This window comes from Vombatus ursinus, unplaced genomic scaffold (assembly GCF_900497805.2).
Source record: "Vombatus ursinus unplaced genomic scaffold, bare-nosed wombat genome assembly UNPS02014832.1, whole genome shotgun sequence".
Lineage (NCBI taxonomy): Eukaryota > Metazoa > Chordata > Mammalia > Diprotodontia > Vombatidae > Vombatus > Vombatus ursinus.
Genome location: NW_020954610.1, coordinates 37970135 through 37993468, shown reverse-complemented (window position 1 = coordinate 37993468; position 23334 = coordinate 37970135). Strand labels below are relative to the sequence as shown.

The window sequence follows — 23334 nt, the reverse complement described above, 5'->3', positions numbered from 1 at the left end:
TGGCTAGTGCTCTGGACCTAGAATCAGGAAGACCCGAGTTCAAATTATGCCTCAGACACTTAACTAGATGTGTGACCCTGTTCAAGCCACAACTTCTTTGAGCCTGAGTTTCCTCATCTATAAAATTGGAATAATGATAGCACCTACCTTGTAGGGTTGTCATGAGGATAAAATAAAAATATTTGTAAAATACCTTGCAAATTTTAAAGTACTACAAAACACCAGATGTCATTATTATTTTGCATTTAATAAATGCCTCCTGATTGGTTTATTTGTTAAAAATATAGACAAAGAAAAATAACATAGGAAAGGAATAAATTATATAGTTTATATCCAAGTCACCAAATTCTATGATTTTATCATTGGATAAGCTACCTGAATTAAAAAAAAATAGGACCACATAATCAGGAACTCCTTCCTCCTTCTTCTCCCTATTCTTTTGCTACCCTCTCTGTGGGAATATTTTATTCCATTATTAACCTTCACATGTCATTCTGGCTTTATAAATTCAACTTGGCTTATCTCTTTTTTCCTGGGAAAGAAGATGCTAAAACATAACTGCTATGCTCTCTGGTACAATCCTAGCTTTGTTGTGTCTCTTCCCATTATTTTCAGTGAAAAATTATTTACCTTATGAATATCAATAAGAAAGAAACTGGCTTTCTCTCTAGTAATAAAATCAGTACTTCTTAAGGTAACATCATACTGAACACACATAATTAATGAACACAATATATCAATATTCACAGAGAGCCTAATGTTTACATACATACTCACTCATTAAGAGATGGAAGAAACCAAAGTTTCTATAAAGACAGATAATAAGTAATGCCCCGGGGTATTCCAAACCTTTGGGAAATCTTAACACTTCCAGATCTGTGCTAAGATCAAAAACCCTTTTTTGTGTTAACACCACTAAAATTGCTTAATAAATAAAAGTCATTTCCCTAGGGTGCTTTTCTCCCTTGGAAGGCTGGGTATGGGACACAGAACTAGTTTTTGAAAGAAAAGCTTGTTTGCATGCACAAACCTTAGATGGAGTGGAATTCTCAAGCAGGATAAACAAGCTAAATTTTAACTGCATAATCAGCTCTTATTCCTCCAATCATTCTCTAGAAAAATAACTTCCTCTAGTTCTAGAAAGTACTAATATAAATCATGATCTCTGCCAGATACTTACTCAACTGTTTATAATGCCATTGCTTGGTAGGTTTAATGGGAATCATTTTCAGTATATTTCCTATAACGGCACTAAAGCAAAAATAACAGATTGCTACTTACTTGTGTTTATCTTCTGAAGTGAAATATGCTTTTCCAGCTGCCTCCGCAGTTTCACCTCTGCTCCATATTTTCCTGTAGTCCCATTATCAGCCAAAATGAAATGGGAATGCATACTATTAAGAACTGTGAGTTTACTCATGGGATTGGACATGGTTTGGTATGGCCGGACCACCTGTATGATTTAGAAGAAAAAGAAAGAGAAAAGGGAAAGCATAGAGGGGGAGGGACAGAAAGAGAGAGAAAGATGGATGGATCAATACTTTAGCACAGTTAAAATATAGCACACCATCTTTCTGACATTGCTTTTGAAAAGCAATATATGAAGTCATCAAATGGATATTAAAATGTTGGAACCAAAGGATCATGAGGCATGCTTAACAAAATTTTACAAATTCTTAGTAAAGGTAATTGAGTTCATGTTTTTTTTTTAATTTTTTTTGGTTGGGCAGTGGGGTTAAGTGACTTACTCAGGGTCACACAGCTAGTAAGTGTTATATGTCTGAGGCCGGATTTGAACTCATGTCCTCCTGAATCCAGGGCCGGTGCTCTATCCACTGTGCCACCTTGCTGCCCCTGAGTTCATGTGTAAGGTATAGCCAACAATGACCACTTCACTGGGCATTTAGTCTTGGTGTTTATCATTAAATTTATGAATAAATCAGAAAAGGCTATTTAAACAGTGTTTGCTACTCCCCCCCCATTCTTTTCTCAATCATTTCCCTGAACTAATAGCTGTAGTAGATAATTTATTAAAGAGAGGAATAAGTAAATAGATAAATAAATAACTGAATAAATGAATTCTCAACAATCTAAGAAAGAATAATGCTAAATCAAGCAAATATTATAGTTGTGTAACCTTGACCTTTAAGGAAAGAGATGTTTCATACTTTTAAAGCTCTGAGGCTTTCTTCTTGTAAAACATGGTTTTATAGCCCTATGGTTCTACAGTCTAGTTCTATTGGTCTTATCAGCCACAGTTGGACATGACATAACATGACTCTAACATAGTGATGTCATTTTGGTCCTCGTCAAGAAGGAAGGACAGCAACCAACCAACTCTGAATGAAGAATGGAAACAACACTCTGTTCTAAAGTAACAAAACCCTGTTTCAATGTCTTCTTCTTATTGATCCTCATTTCTTTGGATCTTAGGCATCGAACAAGTAATGAATGACCATATTTTACTCTGGAGTTTGTGTTTCCTGAGATATAAGGGAAAAACATCTGAAAAAGGTAAGTAAAATACCTTTAATTTATCTTCAAAATCTGATCAACTATAAAATAATAAGGAGACAGAAATAATGAGAAAGGAGCTTATAGTCTCTATGAGAAATATGAATGAATCCAACAAGTGAAAAAATGCAACTAACCCATAGGACATCAGCCAACTAATGAATGCACAAATATTCATTGTGCATCTTCTATATGCTAGGTACTGGGGATGCAGATATAGAAACAATGCCTGGTCTTGAGAAGCTAATTTACACTTCATCTTCTAGTCACTTAAAAAGAAAGATGTATTTTCCCCAAATTTTTCCATGAATACTTGCTGACAAACTGCCCTATATCTGCAAGAAGACATTCAGATAGATTTGCCTTCAAATATCCTCTCAGTATTCTTCACAGTGAATAGATGAACAGTTATTATTGCCTGTGTTACAATTTACATATCTACAAAACGATATGCTGTCCATCCTGTTGTATTTTCCAAATAGAAAAATTATATTTGCTTTCAATAAATACTAATGAGTTTTCCCTTTTGATAAAATATCTGAGGTTGGGGGCAGGAGAGGGCGAGTGGTAATGCAAGCTTTCTTATCAAGCACTAATAAAAAAACCAAACCTGATATTTGTTCAAAAACCTTTGAATGGGGGGAGGGTGGAGAATATAAATGAGGGATAAATAGGCATCAATTACATGTTTATCACAGGCAGGGATAAAGAAAAATTATATGGTCTTCAGATAGCCTCATATGTCAAAGAAGGAAGAATTTTAATATCTTTTGAGATTAGTAAGATAGAAGAAGCCATAGTTCAGATGAAAGAATACTTAGGATCATTAAAACTTCAGTAGCAGGTACTTTGTGGAAGTCCTTAACTAGCTAACTTTTATACCTATATACTGCCCCCATTTCCCTTTCCCCTCTTGTCTGTCAAGCTTGAAATACAGATGGTCTTCACTCACTCACTATGACGCTGGAAAAATAACTCTGGTGGTGGTGGTAGTAGAATGTGAGTTTATGCTTCAATTCCTTCTCTACCTTCTATATCTGAGGAAAGAAGGTGCTATAAAGTATGAAGCATGATGACAATGAAGATAAAGCCAAGTACTTTCAGAATTACATCTATACAGCCATAAAAATTAGGACTGGAAAAGACCTTGGAAATTGTCAACTCCAAAGCTCCCCATTTGGTACAATTACTAGGTGACCTTCTACTTTCATTCACAGTGTATGAATTCCATCAATGGAAAGAGTCCTAGATTTGGAGCCAGAGAATATAGGTCTGATCCTGGATCTAGTACCTATGTGACTTTGAACAAGTCACTTAACTTTTCTGTCTTGGTTTCTCATTAATGAAGGAGTTTTACTAGATCACTTGGAAGATCTCTTCTAGATCAAAATTTATGATCCTACAAGGATTTGGAACCTAGAGAGCCTATTTCAAGTTTCCATGACACCACATATGATAGGAATGCATCTTAAAGTGGTTTCTGGCCCTACTTAAGTATAGGACTGGGAGTTAGAAGATTTGATTTCTAGTCCTTAATTCTTACTTATTGTAGGTAAGTCACGGAAACTTTCAGAGCTTGTTTCTTTTTACCAAAAATGAGGTTGGACTCAATACTCTCTAAAATCACTTACAGCACTCTCAATCTATGATTCTTTGCTGGTCAGCCAGTGATAGATTGCATTTGCTTCATAAGCAGTCGGTGCAGAATTCAACGAACTTCTCAAAGATAAACTTTCCAAAATGGATACATCCTTTGTTGTGTATAAGAAGGATGTATTTCCAGTAAAGAGGCATCCTGAACTTTTGGGTGGTACATTCATATCATCACCACCATCACCACCACCATCATCATCAATACGCAGAAATTTTGATGATATACTGTTTTGTCTTTTATATTTTTAGGAAGGTGTATGTATCAAGAGCATGGTATCAGTGAATGAGGATGTAGTAAGACGGATTATCGGGGTCATAGGGTTATAGATTAGAGCTAGAAAGGACCTTCACTTAGTCCAACTCCCAGTTTTTAGGGATGAGGAAACAAAAGACTTAGGGACGTTAAGGGATTTGCCTAAGATGACATCAATATTAAGTAGCAGGGCCAGGATAAGAAAGTAGATACCCTGCCTATAAAGCCAGTGCTTTCCTCACTGTTCCACAGTGCCATAGAGCTGTGGGTCTCTTCTGCAAGATTTTTCTGTTTCTTTTTTGGTGGGATTCTTTTTCATTTTAGGTTTAGCTTAAGCTTGACCTGAGTCTCTTTAAACTTTAAAATGATTTTTAAAAAAATCTTTAAAAGGGCTAGCCATAGAGTCACTTGGGTTCTCTTTTATGTCAAAGAAAGAATAAGGTAAAGCAGGCTTTCTGCATGGTAATCTCAGAAGTCCCACACCCTATTGATCTTTGAATTGTGCAAACCAATGATAATGTCACTATTGGTAACAGGGAAGGGGGATGTGTGGAAGGGGAAGGTAGGTAGCATTGTGCATTTCTATGGGGATGAATATAAAGTTCCCACCTCTTTCTTTTTTAAGAAAGATATAGACTACTTTTTATTACAAGGTTAAGAAGGCAACAGTCTGGTCTTAAGGAGGACAGTTATAGTCATATTTAGTGATGGAAAGTTTAAAGGGGATTATGGCTCTTGACATCACATTTTCAGTAATTGTTTAATCAGGTACCAGGGCTACCTGCCAGAATTTTTTGCATATCCTTTCAAATTTGGTGCAAATAAAAATGTACACTCTGCATGTGCCAATAAAGTGTATTATAATGTGAGAGCATAAATATCAAGGGGGCATGATCCCACAAGAGACCTATGTTTAAAACAATATCCACTCTTTATCTTTTTTTGAAGGGTCTAGACTTGTGATTTCATTGATGCAGGGACCTCTGTGTAGAAATTCTCCTTCACCAAAGCATATAGACAACTCATATCTAACTTACATTAATCTTAGAGAATTGTCTGGGGCCACTGAGAAATTAAGTGACTTAATAAAAGTCACAGCAAGTGTGTGTCAGAGGCAAGCCTTGAATCCTCTTTCTTTATCATTATGGTGATAGAATATCTATCTTTGATCACTGTTGCATCTATTCTTCACACGTAGAATATCATAGTTTGCCTTTTTGAGTGAAGGGATGAATATGTTCTCATAACTGCTTTTTTTCACTTTCAGCAAATTCACAGCAAAAACAAAAACAAAAACAAAATAAGACCCTACCTCCTCCCTTTCCCTTTTAGCTACTGAATATAAGAAAATCTATCTTTAGCAGGCACTGAAAAGTTTTTTTTGGTTGTTGCTTTTTTTTGTTTTGTTTTACTCAAAGGTACTCACTGAGCTGTTGCTTACTTGAGAATGTTTCCTTACATGTATGCTACACCTGGAAAAGGCTTTTGTTCCCCCAACAATGCCTTTGTCTGTTCTATAAGTCATACAAAGTACAGGAAATATCATACACTTGATCAAAATGAAGAAGGCAAGATAGTTGAGCTGTGGCAATAGGAGAAAAAGTAGCTACTGCCAATATCTCTAACAAAGGCAGTCAAGCTACCTACATCCAGAAGATAAAATCAAGGAGAAGCAGCTACAGACTATTCTATGCTACTCTAGCTGTAGAAGTATCTGGCTTTGAATGAGTACAGAAAGCCAGATGAGCAACTTTTGTGAAGGTGAAGATAAGGATGAGCTTTCTGTTATTCTCAGAGAATTTCCCTATATGTTTGTTTTCCCTTTTTAAGTAAATTGTCACTGTCAACCGGGCCATGCTACAAAATGTCTGAGGTTTTAGGTGCTAAAATAACACCAAAGATTTGCTGATAACGAAACTGTTTGACAAGATCAGAAACAAGTAAGTGTTTGACCAAACCTACTGAGTCTTAATTTTCTCTGTGCCAGAGGTCATGAGACTTTGGCAGGGAGAGAGGCTGAAGGAACCTAACTAATGATGCTGCTGATGCGTATTTCCCAAAGAGTTTGAATTAATTTATGCATTCAATAAGCTATTTTATAATTTCAATAAAACAAACTTACAATATTTTCAATTCTAATATTGCTCTCTTACTCTGGGTGCTAAGTAACGTACTTCAGGTGACAACAGTGAGAAAAAGGATTATTTTATATACAACTCATCAAAAGTTGAATATGTAATCCTTTCAAGGTACTTAGATACCATTTTCTTATGTATGAATTGAGAGTTAGCATTAGTGAGTGAGTTTTCCTCTGCTCAAAATGTCCATGCAACAAAATCAGAGTATGTTTTAGGTATTGGTCAATGTGTGCTTATGAGTTTTCCATGTTTTAAGCACTTCTTTTGTGCCTGTCCTATGTCTGACACAATTTTTATAAATTCAGTAACATTTCTAGTAGTGACCCTGTTAACCTGCTTGGAGGAGATCCTACACATGTCATACCTAAGTTTTGTTTAAGAGATTTCCCCTAGAACCCTGTGTGTGGGCATAATGAGTGCAAAAGTGTAAGAGAAAAGATGAATCCCTGCTCTTTGAGATTAGGTTCCCTCCACGTCTGACCCAGTCTGCTTGAGCCTAGAACCAAGGTTTCTTTGTGGGGAAGGGCCACAGTGAGGGTGACACACATGACTTGATACATAAAGCTGACTGACAAATGATCTAGCCAGTGATAGAGGAAGCAAGGATACCAAAGATGATGATCTTTTCTCTTCTTTCTCCTCTTTTTTAATCTTTCCTTTCCCTCTTTCTCCTTTATTCTCCCCCCTAACCCTAATTCAATACATAAAAGTTTTTGCAGCAGTCAGTGGGTAGAGAATATCTGTTAATGCTATGGAAATGTTGGAATGAAAGAAAACACTACTAAAGTCTTAGACTGATGCTTTATCATCTTGTTTTTTTAATTTTTTAATTTTTTTTTATTTTTAGGCAATTGGGGTTAAGTGATTTGCCTAGGGTCACACAGCTAGTAAGTGTCAAGTGTTTGGTCTGAGGCTGGAATTGAACTCAGGTCCTCCTGATTTCAGGGCTAGTGCTCTAGATACTTCGTCATCTTGTAAGCAACTGGTGAGGTGGAGGGATTTTGTCTGAGGTCCAGGTTTTCCAAATGAGGCCATGTCATAGTATGGTTATGGCCCTTTTCCCTGACTAATGATCACATTATTTGGATAGTACATCATATGGAATTGTATGTGTAAAAAGAGAAATAAAAAGGAATCAGCAGGCAGAGGCATGGGGCTCGTGTGTTGGAGATCAAGTGTGGAGAAACAGATACAACAAGGGGATGGGTTAGCTTATGGGGTAGGATCAGCAATGGAAGAAGGAAGGTTTACAGTGTTACTGAGGCATCAATGAGCAAAAGGAAAGAAATGTTCATGAGATAAAGGGATGTATCAACTAAGTGAATACAGCGAAGACTGGCTCTGGATGTATTAGTAATCATATCGAGTTCTGAAACAAATAAGATCCTGGCTAAGTGTTTTCTCTGTTGAGCCAGTGGTAATTCTAGGTATAAGGCAAGATCTCATTGTAACTCAGATGCTACCTCTCAGCTCAGTAATCCAAACAAGAAACCTGCAGACCAAGGGATTCCTTTTCCAAACAGTGCACAGATATTAGAGCAGTGTGAATCCCATTAAAGTTAACAGGAAACACAATTACACCCCTCTGCAGTGTTCTGAAAATGGATTCCTTAGCCCATACCCTGGAGAGATTAATGCTGTATCCTTTTGTGCTTTCCACTCTAATAAACCCACCTCTCTGTTACCTGCCCTAATCCTAACCAACCATCCTTTACATATAGAAGTAAGGTGTGGGAGGGGGAGAACAAAGGATCTTTGTTAGTTCTGGGAGCAATTATTTTCTCTAAGATATTTTATTACTATTTTGAACACTACTAGTTCAGAGGTTTTTAATCTTTTTGTCATTGTTGTTGTTGTTTCATGGACCCCTTTGGTAGTCTAGTTAAGCCTATAGTCCCCCTCCCCCTTTCCAGAAAAACGGTTCTAAATGCATGAAATGTTAAGGATTACTAATTTAACCAATTACATTGAAATACAGTTATTAAAATATTTTTTAAAAATCCCAAGTGCATGGACCTCAGGCTAAAAATCCCTTTATTAAACTATTATTCTATCTTCCTCTGGAGTATTAACAGGTAAAGCTTCCCTTCTTTATTCTGAACAGCCAGTGTTAGAATACAGCTTCTCCTTCTAGATGAGCTAGTGCAGAACCTCGTAGCATTTCCATAAAGTTTCAAAAATATTTTATGCATAACTCGATATACAAAGAAGAATAAAAACAGAGAAATGTGAAACTTGAACTTCTATGAGTATATATTTTTAAAAATGTGTATATTCAATTTAGCATAGTAACAACAGAATTGCCCTGTTTTGTCATCTTCTAATCTTCTTATGGCTTTTTACTTTTTAAGTTAGCTGCAAAATTTCTAGGGAAAGCAGTTCCCTTCTCTTTGTGGGGCTGTCTACAATGCAGGGGCTGCTTTTCTATCCATGAGTGCAAAAGTATAAGAGAAAAGGTGAATCCCTGCTCTTTGAGGTTAGGCTTTTGCTGGTATTTATATCTATGGTTACCCCCAAATTAGGTGTCTGAAGCAAATTGAACATGAAGATGCAATTGAAAGTGTAGAGATGGCTCACTAAACATTTTCCTTCTATGCCTTGCTGTTTTGTTGCTTCCAGTTCCCAGTGGTACTGCCATTGGGTTTAGACTTAATGAGAATAATCATAGGAATCCAATAAACAGCGGGAAGAGGAATCCTGGATAATTTTCTGAGCCCTTGCAAAATGAAGTCGCAGTTGGTAGCCCTCAGAGACTGAGAGATGCATTATTGCAAGCTATATCTGAATTGGCTATCAACTATGTCATTAAGCCTGATTTTTTTTGGCCTGAAATGCAAAGATGATATAGTGAAAACATTTTCAACTTAAGAACAAGAAACAACACAGAAAGGTGTAAAAATTTCGTGTGTATATTTTTTTAAAAATCCCATTATGATTTATGGAAAATGGAAAATGTCTGGTAAATCACACTTAAAGTGAAGGTAGTTTCAGAGGTCCTCTTACCTATAAATTCTCCTCAACTTACATTGGAAAATGCTCATCCTGAGCCTTAAGTATTTTTCTGCCTTAAAATTTAAGAACTGCAGAGAATCACAGATTTAAAATGAGGGGAACCTTAGCGGTCACCAAGTCCAACTCTAGTTTTATCAATGAAGCAAGGTCATAGAAGTAGGTAGAGATGGGATTCAAAATGCAAGTCATTTGAAATCAAATTCAGTGTTCTTTCACAGACCCACTGAATTGTAGAGCTAGAAATGACTTAATGTTCATTTAGTCCAACCCATACCTGGCGAAGAATCCCCATTACAAAATATCTAACAAGTGGTCATCTAGCCTTAGCGTGAAGATTTCCAATGAGAGGGAGCCCATTATCTCTCATTACAACAATTCACTTAGCCTCTCCGGGTCTTACTTTCTTCTTTTCTGAAATGAAGGATGCAGATTACATGTCCTCTGAGGTTCATGCTAGTTCTGGAACAATGATTCTCTGATCCCACTTATGCAAATCATTATTACATAATTATTATGTAATCATTAGGAAGATTTTCTTCACTTAACTTCTACCTATTGCTTCTTTTTCTATCTTCTATTATAACAAAAGAACAAAATTATCTCTCTTCCATATTTACAACCATCCAGATACTTGAAGATAGTTATTATGTCCTCTGTTTCCACTGTACTATGCTGCCTCAGTTTCTGGAATAGGAAAAATGAAAGAAAAAGAAAAGGACTTTGAGTCTTTGAATAGGCAAAGTATTATGGTGATGAGCCATCATCCTCTGCAGCCACTTGATTCAATTAGTATTGTTGCAGAACCTCCCATGTGCCAAATATATTAACTACTGAGGAGAACATGGGAAAATAAAACTGGTATAGCAGTTGACTAAACTTGATATATATTGAACCAGATTCTTCTAGTCTTTTTGGCTATTCTTTTGGCAAAAGTTAGAGGATATTATGGAGACAGAATTAACTTTTAAATCATGTGAGTGCTATTTGGAATATTCCATCTACAACTATGAGAGAAAACATAGTAGAGTCCTAGATTTGGATTCAGGACACACCCGAGTTCAAATTCAGATTCTGATACTTAACTAGTTGGGCAAGTCATAACCTCTGTGGGACTTGGTTTCTTCTGCCAAAATGAGTATAAGGAACTCCCAGTAGCTAGATTCCCAAGATGGTTGTGAAGAAAGTATTTTGTCAAGTTTAAAGTGCTATATACGTACAACATATATATGTATATATAGTCAACTGTCATTCATTAATTGTCTACAATATGTCAGGTACTGTGCTAAGTGTTGGAGATACCAAGAAAGGCAAAAAATACTCCCTACTCAAGGAGCTCATAGTCTAATGGAGAAGATTGAGTGGTTCTTTAAAAAGTAAATGATTAACTTAATTCAATAAATTTATTAAACATCATTAATAATTAATAATGGATTATTAAGCGGCATTCATTAAGTGTATAAGGAATCATGTTAAATACTAGCTCAAAGGCTCAAAGGGCCATTGAGGTACATTTCTTATCAATACGGTCCTGACCCTTGGTTGGTAGTTACTCAGGGTTGATATTGGTGGATTGCCTGCCTCTTTTATAAGGATTAGTTTAAATGTGTAATATTCTACTTGAATTTGGCAGCATGGAGATGGTCAACTGCTAGGACAAATTGTGGAAATGTGCAGTCATTTTGCTATTGGATTTAGACAATCCAATGCTGATTTTGATTTGTTCTTAATACTCCAAGATTTCAACCTCAAACACAACATTATGAAAAGTTGTAATTAGAGATTGGGGTTTGCATAAAAAATGGGAACACAACTATAATCATAACACTTGTAGTGAAGCTAAAAAGACAAAAGGAAATGATAATGGCCAATCAAAATTCTGAATCACTGAGACCAATTGCAATTTTAATTTACAGACAAAAATGATGGTCACTAGTTCAAGCTGAAAATACTTACTTTGTGCATAGGTAGCAGGTACTAAAGGACAAATGATAGAAAATGAAATTCCAGCCCTCTTACTGAAGAAGCTTATAGTTCATTTGGCCAGAATAGAGAAGTAGAGGTAAAACAAAGAAAGGATAGTTCCCACTTCCATGAGGGAAATCCTCCCCACCCCCCAAAAGCCCTATATTCTTGGGATAGGGATAGGGCTAGGTGCTATTCATTGGGATAGAGAAATCCCAAGCAAGGAAACTCCCTTTATCAATGTGGGTTGGATCCTTCTCTGTGCCTTATGATCTTAGAGAGATGCGGAAACTAACACTAGAAATTAAGTGACTGGTTCAGGGTCAGTCCTTGTCAGAGGTAGGACATGAATCTAGGTCTTACTGGCTCTAAGATTAGCTCTAATAGGCCATTTTGCTCCCTATGTATCACTTTATATTATAGTTATTTGTACCTGTTGTACCCAACTCCTAGTCTGTGAGTTTCATGAGACACTATTTCACACTTAAATCGTCCTCAGCAGTAATACATATATATATATAAAATATATATATACACATATATGTATATATATACACACACTTATATATGTATGCATGTATATACACATGTACACACAAACCTATCTCTGTGTATATGTGTGCATATATACCCATATATGTGCATAAATTTTATATATGTACCATATATGCAATATAACATTCATATTAATATGTATGTGTGTGCACATATATGTGTGCATGTATATATTTGTGCATATACACACAGACATGCTATATCTTCACATTTGTGCATGCGTGTATATACACACAGACATGCCACACACACACACATATATACATACACATGCATATGTATATATATATACACCTACATGTTATGTCCACATACATGCTATATATACACATACACTACATATAGCTACACATATGCTATATTAATATGCATGCTATACATAACACATGCACTACGACACACATATAAACACACATTTATACATATACACATACACACATACATACATAACATTTACATGCGCATGGACATGTAGCTTTTAATCTTTCAGTGCATGGCACAGAACATTGATCTCTAGTAATTCTAGGAGAATGAGCTTATTTGGCAAAATAAAATATTAATATATTAGCTTGAATCTGAGCCCAAATAACACCACTTTTAATGTGATCTGTATTTAGGCTCTGTTCCAGATCAACAAAAAGACATCCAAGGAAAACATACACACACATACCATTCACTCACTCAGCCCATTCTTATGCTTCCCACCACCTTTTTGAAGGGATTGGTGTCTAGGTAAGCATACAATGCAGAGAAAAAGAGGAAATAGTCACTGGAACTCTTGGGTCACTACAAGAAAGATACTATACCGTTTCTCTACGGCAGTTCATTTAGCCTCTGCCTCTCTGTACTTTCCCTCCTGCAGCACTCCTTGCAGAAGTCACTACTGATGGGACATTTGAAGGAAAGACCGGAACTGCTTTCCAGCGCCTTCTCTCATACTCTCTCCATGTAGCTCTCGTGCTAGTGAAATATTCCAGAGCCATTTCTAATATCAGACACATCTTCCTTCCTCTCACATCCCCACTTGTTACTGCATAATAAATATTTGAAGGTGTCAGTGATAGTGTGGTCACAATTCTATGTAGATGTTTTGAAGGAATTAATATTGTCATCAATAAACACTCATGGAATATCTCTAGATACTTAATAAGAAGTTGGGATTATTTAAAGGGATGACAATGAGGATTAGGCTCAATTCTTATAGTTTGTTTAGGTTTTTTTCTTCTAAGAATGATCTTTGGAATAGGAAGGATAGGACAAAAATGTTAGCAGGGAATGGAAACTAAAGATAAATGAGAAGACAATCAAATAGCACCTATCTTAGATATGGAAAAAAACTTGAATGTGTCCAGAAGAAAGTGACCATTCTGGTTCAAAGATTGGAGAATATGTTGTATGAAGATAAATTGAAAGAAATAGACATGTTTATCTTGAATAAGAGAAGATTTAATCAGGGCATTATAGCTGTGTTAATATATTTGAAGAGTTGTATGTGTGAGAGTGATTAGACTTGTTTTACTTGGCCTCAGAGGGTAGGGCAGCTAGGTGGTGAGGTGGATAGAGGGCTGATTCTGAAGTCAGGAAGACTCTTCTTTGTGAGTTCAAATCTGGCCTCAGATACTAGTTATGTGATCCTGGGTAAATCACTTAACCCTGTTTGCCTCAGTTTCCTCGGCAGTAAAATGAGCTGCAGAAGGAAATGTCAAACCATTCCAGTATCTTTGCCAAGAAAACCCCAAATGGGGTCATGAAGAGGCAGACACAACTCTCTGCCAACAGAAGGAAGAATTAGGGTGAAGGGGTAGAAGTTACAGAAAGGCAGATTTGGGCATGATGTAAAAAAATAACTTCCTAAAATGGAAGAAGAACGGTTTGCCTCATTGGAGGTCTTCAAGCAGAAGGTTAATGGCCACTTATTGGTATACTGTAAGATGAACTCTTGATTAGGAACAGGTTAGACTTGATGACTTCTAGAGTTTCTTTCCAATGATTCTGATACTATGTTCAAGGATCTTTCAAATTAATATAAGGCGTTGAATCAGGAGCTAAGAATACAAAGACATGTATAGATGAATGAATGAATGAATAAAAACAGTTGTTAAACTGTAATCTGGAAGGGCACATGGCTCAGTCTTCACCGGCATAAAGACTGATTCTCCAACATATTGCCCTCAATACTGGCACATTCAAATCCTACCTATGCCCTGCTTTTTTTTTTCCTTTTTTTCCCACAAATCCTATGTGATAAGCACTACAGATGGTATGATTCCAGCCTTTAAGGGATTTATAATGTAGTTTGGGAGATAGGACACCTATTCATATTTGCTACCAAATGGCTGTAAGAGAAGAATCAGCCAGGTAGTTCTCTTGGAGTGTCTGGTGGTGAGGGAAAAAGCTATCCGACTCAGACTCCAGATAAAAAGGGAAGAGTCATTTTCCTTCATGACAAGGATTGGTCACAGTGCTTATCCTTTCTAATTCTAACAGAGATAATTATGTTCAAAGATCAATACCAGCTCCTACTTCTACTCATGAAAGAAATGGTCTCTAAAATAGCCTAAGTATTCAGTGGTGAATAATCCTCAAAATATCTCTAAGTCAACATCAAAGAAAGAAAACAATCTTTATTTTCCATCATTGGTAACAAAGCCACCATTATAAAATATCATTAGGCATCAGAAATAATGCCTTTTATATTACACTTATTTAAAATGAAATCCTCAGCTTTCCTGCCTGAAACTTATTTTAAAATACTTTAGCCTAGGATACTGATAGGTCCCATTGACTTTCTCTCTGACCAAAAGTAATTCTAGATATTTAAATAATTTCATTTTGAAAGAATGTACAAATGGTTAAGATTTTTAATAATATATAATTTCCTCTTCTTTTACTTTAAGCATGAGGCAGTGAGTTATAGTATTTAATACACTGTATGTGGCATTAGAAGACCCAGGTTCAAATCTCAGTTGTCTCATTAATCCTACTCGTTTTACATTGGGCAAATTATTAGCCTGTCTAAGCCTTATTTTCTTCATTTAGAAAATAAGGGGGTTGGATGGTCTCCATTATTCTTTCCAGCTTTAATTCTATGATTCTGAAGGTGGTAGGTAGGCACATTCTCTTTTGAGGGAGGTAGAAAGGTTCTCCTTTATTACATGTCATTTTCATTGTATGAATAAATATAGAAAAAATTTTGAAATATTAGTCTACTTATAATCATTTACTATAACCACTTAAGGTAAAAGAAGATTTACTTTTCTTCTTTTCTCCCCCACTCTGGACCTCTGATTTCATTCCCAGGAAGGAAACTCCTACCAATATAAATCAGTACACTACTCTGTAACTAATAGTCATGGAGAGTTGCTAAGGGTCTTGAAAGTTTAGATGACCTGCCCGGCATCACTCAGCCACGTATGGTTCACTTTTCACTAAGATGACTTAAATGATGCCCAAGAACCCCTCTAATTCTAAATGTATTACTAGGATCAGAGATGGAAGGCACCTTACTGGTCATGTGGGCTAGCTCCCTCATTTCATAGATGAGAAAACTGGGGCCTAGAATGCATGTGTGGCTTGTCCCAAGTCACACAGTTAATAAGTAGCAAATCTTGGATTCAAACTCAGGGCCTATAACTCTTAGGTACAGTAGTCTTTTCACTGTATGATCTTATGATTTTTAAGAACAATCCAAAGTGCTCAACAGGTACTTTCTGAGAGTGTTTATTTTTTAGGTAAAACTTAAAGGGGGTCACTATTTTATTTATTTACTTATTTTGCTAGGCAATGGGGTTAAGTGACTTGTCCAGGGTCACATAGTTAGTAAGTGTCAAGCGTTTGAGGCTGGATTTGAACTCAGCTTCTCCTGACTCCAGGGCCAGAGCTCTATCCACTGTGTCACCTAGCTGCCCCAAAGGGTTATTTTTTATTTTTATTTTATTTTTATTATTATTATTTTTGGGGGGCGAGGCAATTGGGTTTAAGTGGCTTACCCAGGAACACACCACTAGTAAGTGTCAAGTGTCTGGTCTGAGACTGGATTTGAACTCAGGTCCTCCTGACTCCAGGGCTGTTACTCTATACACTATGCCACCTCGTTGCCCCAGGGGTCATTATTTTTAAGTAGTTCTCTAAAGTAATGAAGAAAATAGAAATCTTCCCTAATTAATGACAAATATCATAGAGGGGAGAATGAATGGGAGGAGGAAAGAAATATTTATTAAGTGCATGCTATATGTCAGGCACTGTGCTAAGCATTTTACAAATACTGTCTCATTTGATTTTCACAACAACCCTGGGAGATAGGTACTATTATTATCCCCATTTCTTAGATAGGGAAACTGAGGAAAGTAGAGGTTAAGTGATTTGACCAGGATCACATGGACAGTAAGTGTCTGAAGCTGATTTTAAACTCAGATCTTCTTGATAACAGGCCCAGAGCTCTATCCATTATATCGCAGAATTGCTTGTGTACCACCTAGCTATCTCTTTGTTCTACAGTAAAGAAGTGGCATATTACAATGTTCAGTTCTGCCTTCTTTATTTTAAAGTTTTGCTCCAAACAATTACATCTTGAACATAAACCGTTACTATGTACCCAGTGATTCATGTATGCATATATATGTATATATACACATGTATACGCACACATACACATGTGCATCTATATATATTTATTTCCATGAGATTATGTATAATATTGGTTGATTGAACAGAGAGGTCTTGTTAAAATTGTTTCACATCATCTGTGTCTTTAAGGAAAATCTTCTTATGCAATTTAATTTCTCCTTTTCCCTTTGGGTTCTTCAACATTTCATAGAATGCAGAGGCAGAAAGATTAGAAATCACGTAGACTAGAGATAGCCAGTGTTTTTGTAGAGACAACAACAACGTGTTTTGAACTCTCAGGGTAATTTAGTATACTATTCATAATATTCTGTAATTATGTACTCCTTAAGTTATCATTAAATAATTTTGAGTTTGAATCACTAGGATCATTGTCATGAATTCCTACAGGGTTTGCAAAGCACTTATTGGAAAACAAAGTCAAACCTCTCTATTTTGCACAGAAGAAAAAATATCCAGACAGTTACAGTGGCTCCCTCCAGGTCACACAGATGGCAAATAGTAGAACATAAATTCAAATCCAGGATCTCAGACTTCCAATTCAGTGCTTTTCTCATTGCCTCTCAAGTTGATGTTACAGGACAGAAATCAGGCAAAACCTCCATGTTATAATTAACTTGATATGCCATGTTTCTCTTTCACTAGGTCTTCATGACCATTAACAATGTTTATTTACACTGTCCTAGGCCTTTTATTGACCAAACCAAAAACATTGGCTGCCATCTGTGTCATGATCAATGATCAGAATCAGCACTGTGCTTCATCAATGTCTTTGTGATACTCTGGTATAAGAAACCAGTGAACACGTAAACCAATCAATAAACAATTACTCTTTAAGCATCTAGAACATAACCAGGCTAGATACTGAAGATACATAAAGACAAAAATGAAGTTGCTCTCATGAAACTTACATTCTATTTGGAAAATTAAAGAAAGAGAAGGAAAAATATAGAGATGGAAAAGAGAAGATAGCAAGCCCAAGAAAAAAAGCAACAGTTTGAAATGGAGAAATGGAAGATAGAAGGAGTCAGAAATACCTCAGTTCAAATTGAGTCTCAGACAGTTACTAGCTGTGTGACCCTAGGCAAGTCACTTAACCTCCATTTGCCTGTTTTCTCATTTGTAAAATAGGGAAAATAATAGCACCTACCACCCAGAGAATCAAATAAGATAACCTTTGTGAAATGTTTTAAAATCTTAAAAATGTATTAAAATGTTTCTTCTTATTATTAACGGTTGCTTTTGTTATTGTCGTGAATTGCGGAGCTTGGGCTCCAGGATAGGGGTGTGGCATGAAATCCTACCAAAATAAATGCCACTTTCTTCAGGAAACCTCTACTATTCCCCTCAGTAGCTAGTGTTCCCACAATCCCACCCTAGGAACTATTCTATATACATTGCTATTATTATTCTATGTATTTTTCAGTTTTTACTCAATAGAATATAAGGTCCTTGAGGGCGGGGATGGTTTCCTTTTTGTCTTTGTATTTGCCAAATTTATTGAATGACTAGCACATAGTAGGCATATAATAAATATTTACTGAATGATTGAGTTCATATTAAATCTGAGTGACAGTCTATTATGCTGATAGAAGGCTGTCTAGGTAGTAGTCAACTCAAGGAAGAACAGTTGGCAAATTCAGGCCTTATCTTTTGTTTAAACTTTAGACAAATTAAAACAGTTCATTTATGGAGCAGGAAGGGCTTGTTTAACAGGTGTTAAGTGAGAATTAATGAAACTGGTTGCATCTGATAAGCATGCTTGCCTCTCTAATATGGGAATGAAACTCAATCACCTTTTACTTTTTGGAAGCAAATTCTCAACACAAAAAGATAAATGATAGATAAACTTGTTCATTTTTTTTTTTTTTTTTTGCTGCTGGCATCTTAAATTTAGTTTCTAGGTATAACTGTGTGTGTGTGTGTGTGTGTGTGTGTGTGTGTGTGTGTGTGTGTGGTGGCCAAACACCCAGATAAATTTTAAAAAATACACTTAATTATCCAGATGTTTTCAAATATAGAGATGTTTGGGACTTGACTGACATAGCTTCCATCTCTTTATCACTTATAAATTTTTAAACTTTGAGTTTTTATTTTATCTTCAGCACCATATTGGATTGTATTATATAACCTAAAAATGAACTTAGATACAGTTAAGGAATACAAGCTTAAGGTAATGCAGAAAGAAAAATTTGATTCTACAGTATTTATTTTGCTGTTAAAATTCCAATAAAGTTAACAGCAGTGTGGGACAAAAGTGCATTAGGGCAGGGAATGGATTTTCTAATCTAAACAAGTGAATTTCAAAGGTTCTTACAAAAGTCTCAAGGATTTATAAGGAGTAACTATTCAAAGTCAATAAGGTTTTGGATGAATCTAAGCCCTTAAGGCAAACAGAGATTAACAAAACCTTATATATTATAGAAATACCCTCTGTTTCATCCTCCCTTTCTATCTTCCTCTCTTTTACAGCTAAATGAAACAAATCAAACTGTTAATTTGTATGTTTGTTTATGTGACTCAGATAGATAATTATTTTCTATTTCAGAAATGAAAACACAGTAAACTCTCAGGCAGAAACTAAAACAACCAGGAAGGTCAAATAAACAGATCAGTTCATAATATTGTATAAGATGCTCATAACGATGACCCTTAAGTGCTAAAAGACCTTGATATAACTTCTGAATCTTAATAAAAAAAACTATATGCATTAACTTGAAAAATATGTGTTAAATGCTTACTATGTACAAATAGTGCTTGAGTATAGTTTTTAGTGATATCTGTCTTTAAAAATTAACAATTCATCTCAGCAACAATATTTACTGAGTGTATATTATGTGTTGGTGGCCAATTCAAGTAGGGCATAAAGTATATGCTTAGCTAACCAAAATATTCCATTAGCAAAATCAGGCTCCCCAATCCTCATCTTAACCATTCTAGATAAATAAGAATTTTTTAATATAACATGGATCAGTTATTTGCTGCCTGCTATTATGGCAAAGCTTTTTGATGGACTCTAGAAGCATTTGCCCTGGAATGCAGAATTTATTTATTCAAGCTAATGGTATACAAGTAGAAATTTTCATTGGAATAGAACTTAGCCTGCCCTGACTGCTACACTTCCTAACAACACTGGTAAATGTTCTAACTCTTAGGACCTTATGCTAGAAGGAAAATGAGTTAACAAATGTTTAGGTGAAAGACCTCATCCAAATCAGAGAAGAAATGACAGAGTTCATTAACGACTAATATGATTAAAAGGAAGCATAATTTGCTCCTAATTTTTCTAATTGAAATAGCTGTTTAGTTTAAGAAAATGTGAATTTATCTAGAAACACTAACTTTTACCATTAGTTTCATTATAGGAAGTAGAAAAAATAAATCTTTTTTTTTCAGCCAAAGACAAGGTTTATTAGAACATCCACCATACTGGGCAGACTCTTAAGGAGTCTGAAACCTGGGTAAGCAATGGCTAGATTTTAAGAATTAGAGCCATGGCTAGATTTTAGGAATCTGAGCCAGAAAAAATAAATCTTATAAAATTAGTACCACCACTTAAAAAAACCCACTATGAACAAAGACTCAATCTACCCTCCCCTCTTTTTACAGTTACTTATAATGAGGGCAATATAACAAGACTTACATCTTTACCAATCAGGTCCTCCTGGTTTTCTACAATTCCCCAGGGAGCAATACCTATGGTACATATCTTCCCTCGAGATTTTGATGCATGATCCTTTAAAGCATCTCCAACGTGCCGAATAACTCCTAAAAAAGAGCAGAGAGCTTTAATAAGCTTGTGATTTAAATGGTTTGTTCCCCATCATCTAATGGTGAATTATATTTATCCTTTCTCTGAACGCCAAGAATACATGTTATGTAACATTCTGACAAATAACTTCAATACAACCACATATATCAAAGGCAGAAAACATAAAACTTTTGGTGTAACATTAAGTAAATGTATTAGCATTCCCATAGCTTATATCCACCCTTGTTCCAAATGAATGAAGTTCCTAGTAAGTGCAAAGGGATGGGGGAGAAATGCATATAAAATATTAAAAAAAAACTAAGTTAGTGTACACACACACACACACACACACACACAAATGAAAAAGAGTTAATGTTCATAATGGGGAAAAATCAATGAAATTTTTCATTAGAATTCTGTTTCTATTTATACTATAAAAGACATTATTTATTATATTAAATGAGGCCTTTTGACTTTCTCATAGATGTCATCATAAGAAAGTAATATCCTAGGTTAGTAGTCCAATAATGAAGTATTGGAACATATTAACTTCATACATACTTATAGCCATTAAAACATATATCATTTATGTATAGGCATTAATGACTTTTGGGAAGGTAAAAGATCCTAATTATTAAACCATGGTTAAGCTTGAAAATAGAAGTGCAAACAGGCCCCACTTTAATAAATTTGCTAAACTGGACCATGGGGAAAACTGCATAAGGACAGAGATTCCATTAAGTATTATTTCAAAACTAATTAGAGTTTCAACCTCTTATGAAAGAGGAAACCAGCTACTCACCACCTGAAAGAGAAATATTTCCCTCATGATATAGAATAACACACAATTTTTGGACATTGCCAATATAGGAATTTGTTTTGCTTGGCTACATAGGTTTTACAAAGATTTTATTTCTTTTAGTGGGATTAGAGGAAAGGAGTTGAGAGGGAGAAAAAAATAAATTTTTGCTAAAAGTAAAATTTTGTTAAAGGAAAATAAAAAAGGGTTTATTTTATTACAAATATGTAGTCAGGGGATTATTTGAACTGAGTAGAACAAGGTTCATTCAATGGTTTCCATTTTGTAGTTTGCAGTGGTCCAAAGGGCTAGTGCTTAAAATCCTGTAATGGAGACATAAGCAGTAAATAATTCTAAAGAGTATTATGATCAATCAAACCACCAAAAATTATTTTATAGAGTTAGAAAAAATAATAACAAGATTCATTTGGAAGAACAAAAGGTCCAGAATATCGAGGGAACTAATGAAAAGAAATTCAGGGGAAGGTGGCCTAGCCATTCCAGATCTTAAATTGTATTATAAAGCAGCAATCATCAAAACTATTTGGTACTGGCTAAGCAATAGAGTGGTGGATCAGTGGAATAGGTTAAATATGCAAGACACAGTAGTCAATGACTATAGTAATCTATTATTTGATGAACCCAAAGATCCCAGCTTCTGGGATAAGAATCCACTTTTTGAAAAAAAAACTACTGGGAAAACTGGAAAAGAGTATGGCAGAAACTAGGCATTGATCAAAATTTCACACCATATACCTAAATAAAGTCAAAATGGGTTCATGATTTAGATATAAAGACTGATACTACAAGCAAACTGGGAGAGCAAGGAATAGTTTACCTGTCAGATCTATGGAAAATAGAAGAATTCATGACCAAACAGGAGATAGAGAATATTACAAAAAGCAAAAGGGATAACTTTGATTACATTAAATTGAAAAGTTTTTGCACAAAGCCAATGCAACTAAGATTAGAAGGAAGGTAGAAAATTGGGAAAGAATTTTTACAACCAGTTTCTCTGATAAGGGCCTCATTTCTAAAATATATAGAGAATTAAGTCAAATTTATAAGAATACAAGTCATTTCCCAATTGATAAAAGGTCAAAGGATATGAACAGGCAGTTCTCAGTTGAAGAAATTAAAGCCATCTATAGTCATATGAAAAAATGCTCTAAATCACTATTGATTAGAGAAATGCAAATCAAAATGACTCTGAGGTACCACATCATACCTATCAGATTGGCCAAGATGACAAAACAAGAAAATGATAAATGTTGGAGAAAATGTGGGAAAATTGGAACACTAATGCATTGTTGGCGGAGTTGTGAAATGATCCAACCATTTTGGAGAGCAATTTGGAACTATGCCCAAAAGGCTATAAAAATGTGCATACCCTTTGACCCAGCAATAGCACTTCTAGGGCTATATCCCAAAGAGATCATACAAATGGGAAAAGGACCCACATGTACAAAAATATTCATAGTAGCTCTTTTTGTGGTGGCAAAGAATTGGAAATTGAGAGGATGCTCATCAATTGGGGAATGGCTGAACAAGCTGAGGTATATGAATGTAATGGAATACTATTGTGCTATAAGAAATGATGAACAGGCTGACTTCAGAAAAATCTGGAAAGACTTGTATGGTCTGATGCTGAGTGAAGTGAGCAGGACCAAGAGAACGTTGTACACAATAACAACCACGTTGTGCGATGACTAATATTGATAAACTTAACCCTTCCCAGCAATGAGAGGATCTAAGACATCTCCAAAGGCCTTCATGATGGAAAATGCTATCCACATCCAAAGAAAGAACTATGGAATTTGAATGCAGATCGAAGCATACTATTTGCTATTTTTTTTTCTCTTCTGTTGAGTTTTGTTTCCTCTTTCTGGTGGTTCCTCCTATTGGTTCTAATTCTTCCTTACAACATCACTAATGTGAAAATATGTTTAATAGGAATGTATATGTATAGCCTATATTAGATTATGCACCATCTTGGGGAGGGAGGTGGAGAAAAATTTTAAACTCAAAAGCATATGGAAGTGATTGTTGATAAATCAAAATAAATTAATAAAAA

General features: G+C 35.5%; 1 protein-coding gene across 1 annotated transcript in view; it reads right to left on the bottom strand.

Annotated features, from left to right (window-relative positions):
- Positions 1 to 23334, bottom strand: part of TRPM3 (transient receptor potential cation channel subfamily M member 3) — a 696557-nt gene that overhangs the window by 304888 nt on the left and 368335 nt on the right. Inside the window, 2 exon segments of the mRNA XM_027839430.1 lie at positions 1282 to 1453; positions 20354 to 20478. Of these exon segments, the coding sequence (XP_027695231.1) occupies positions 1282 to 1453; positions 20354 to 20478 (297 nt within the window).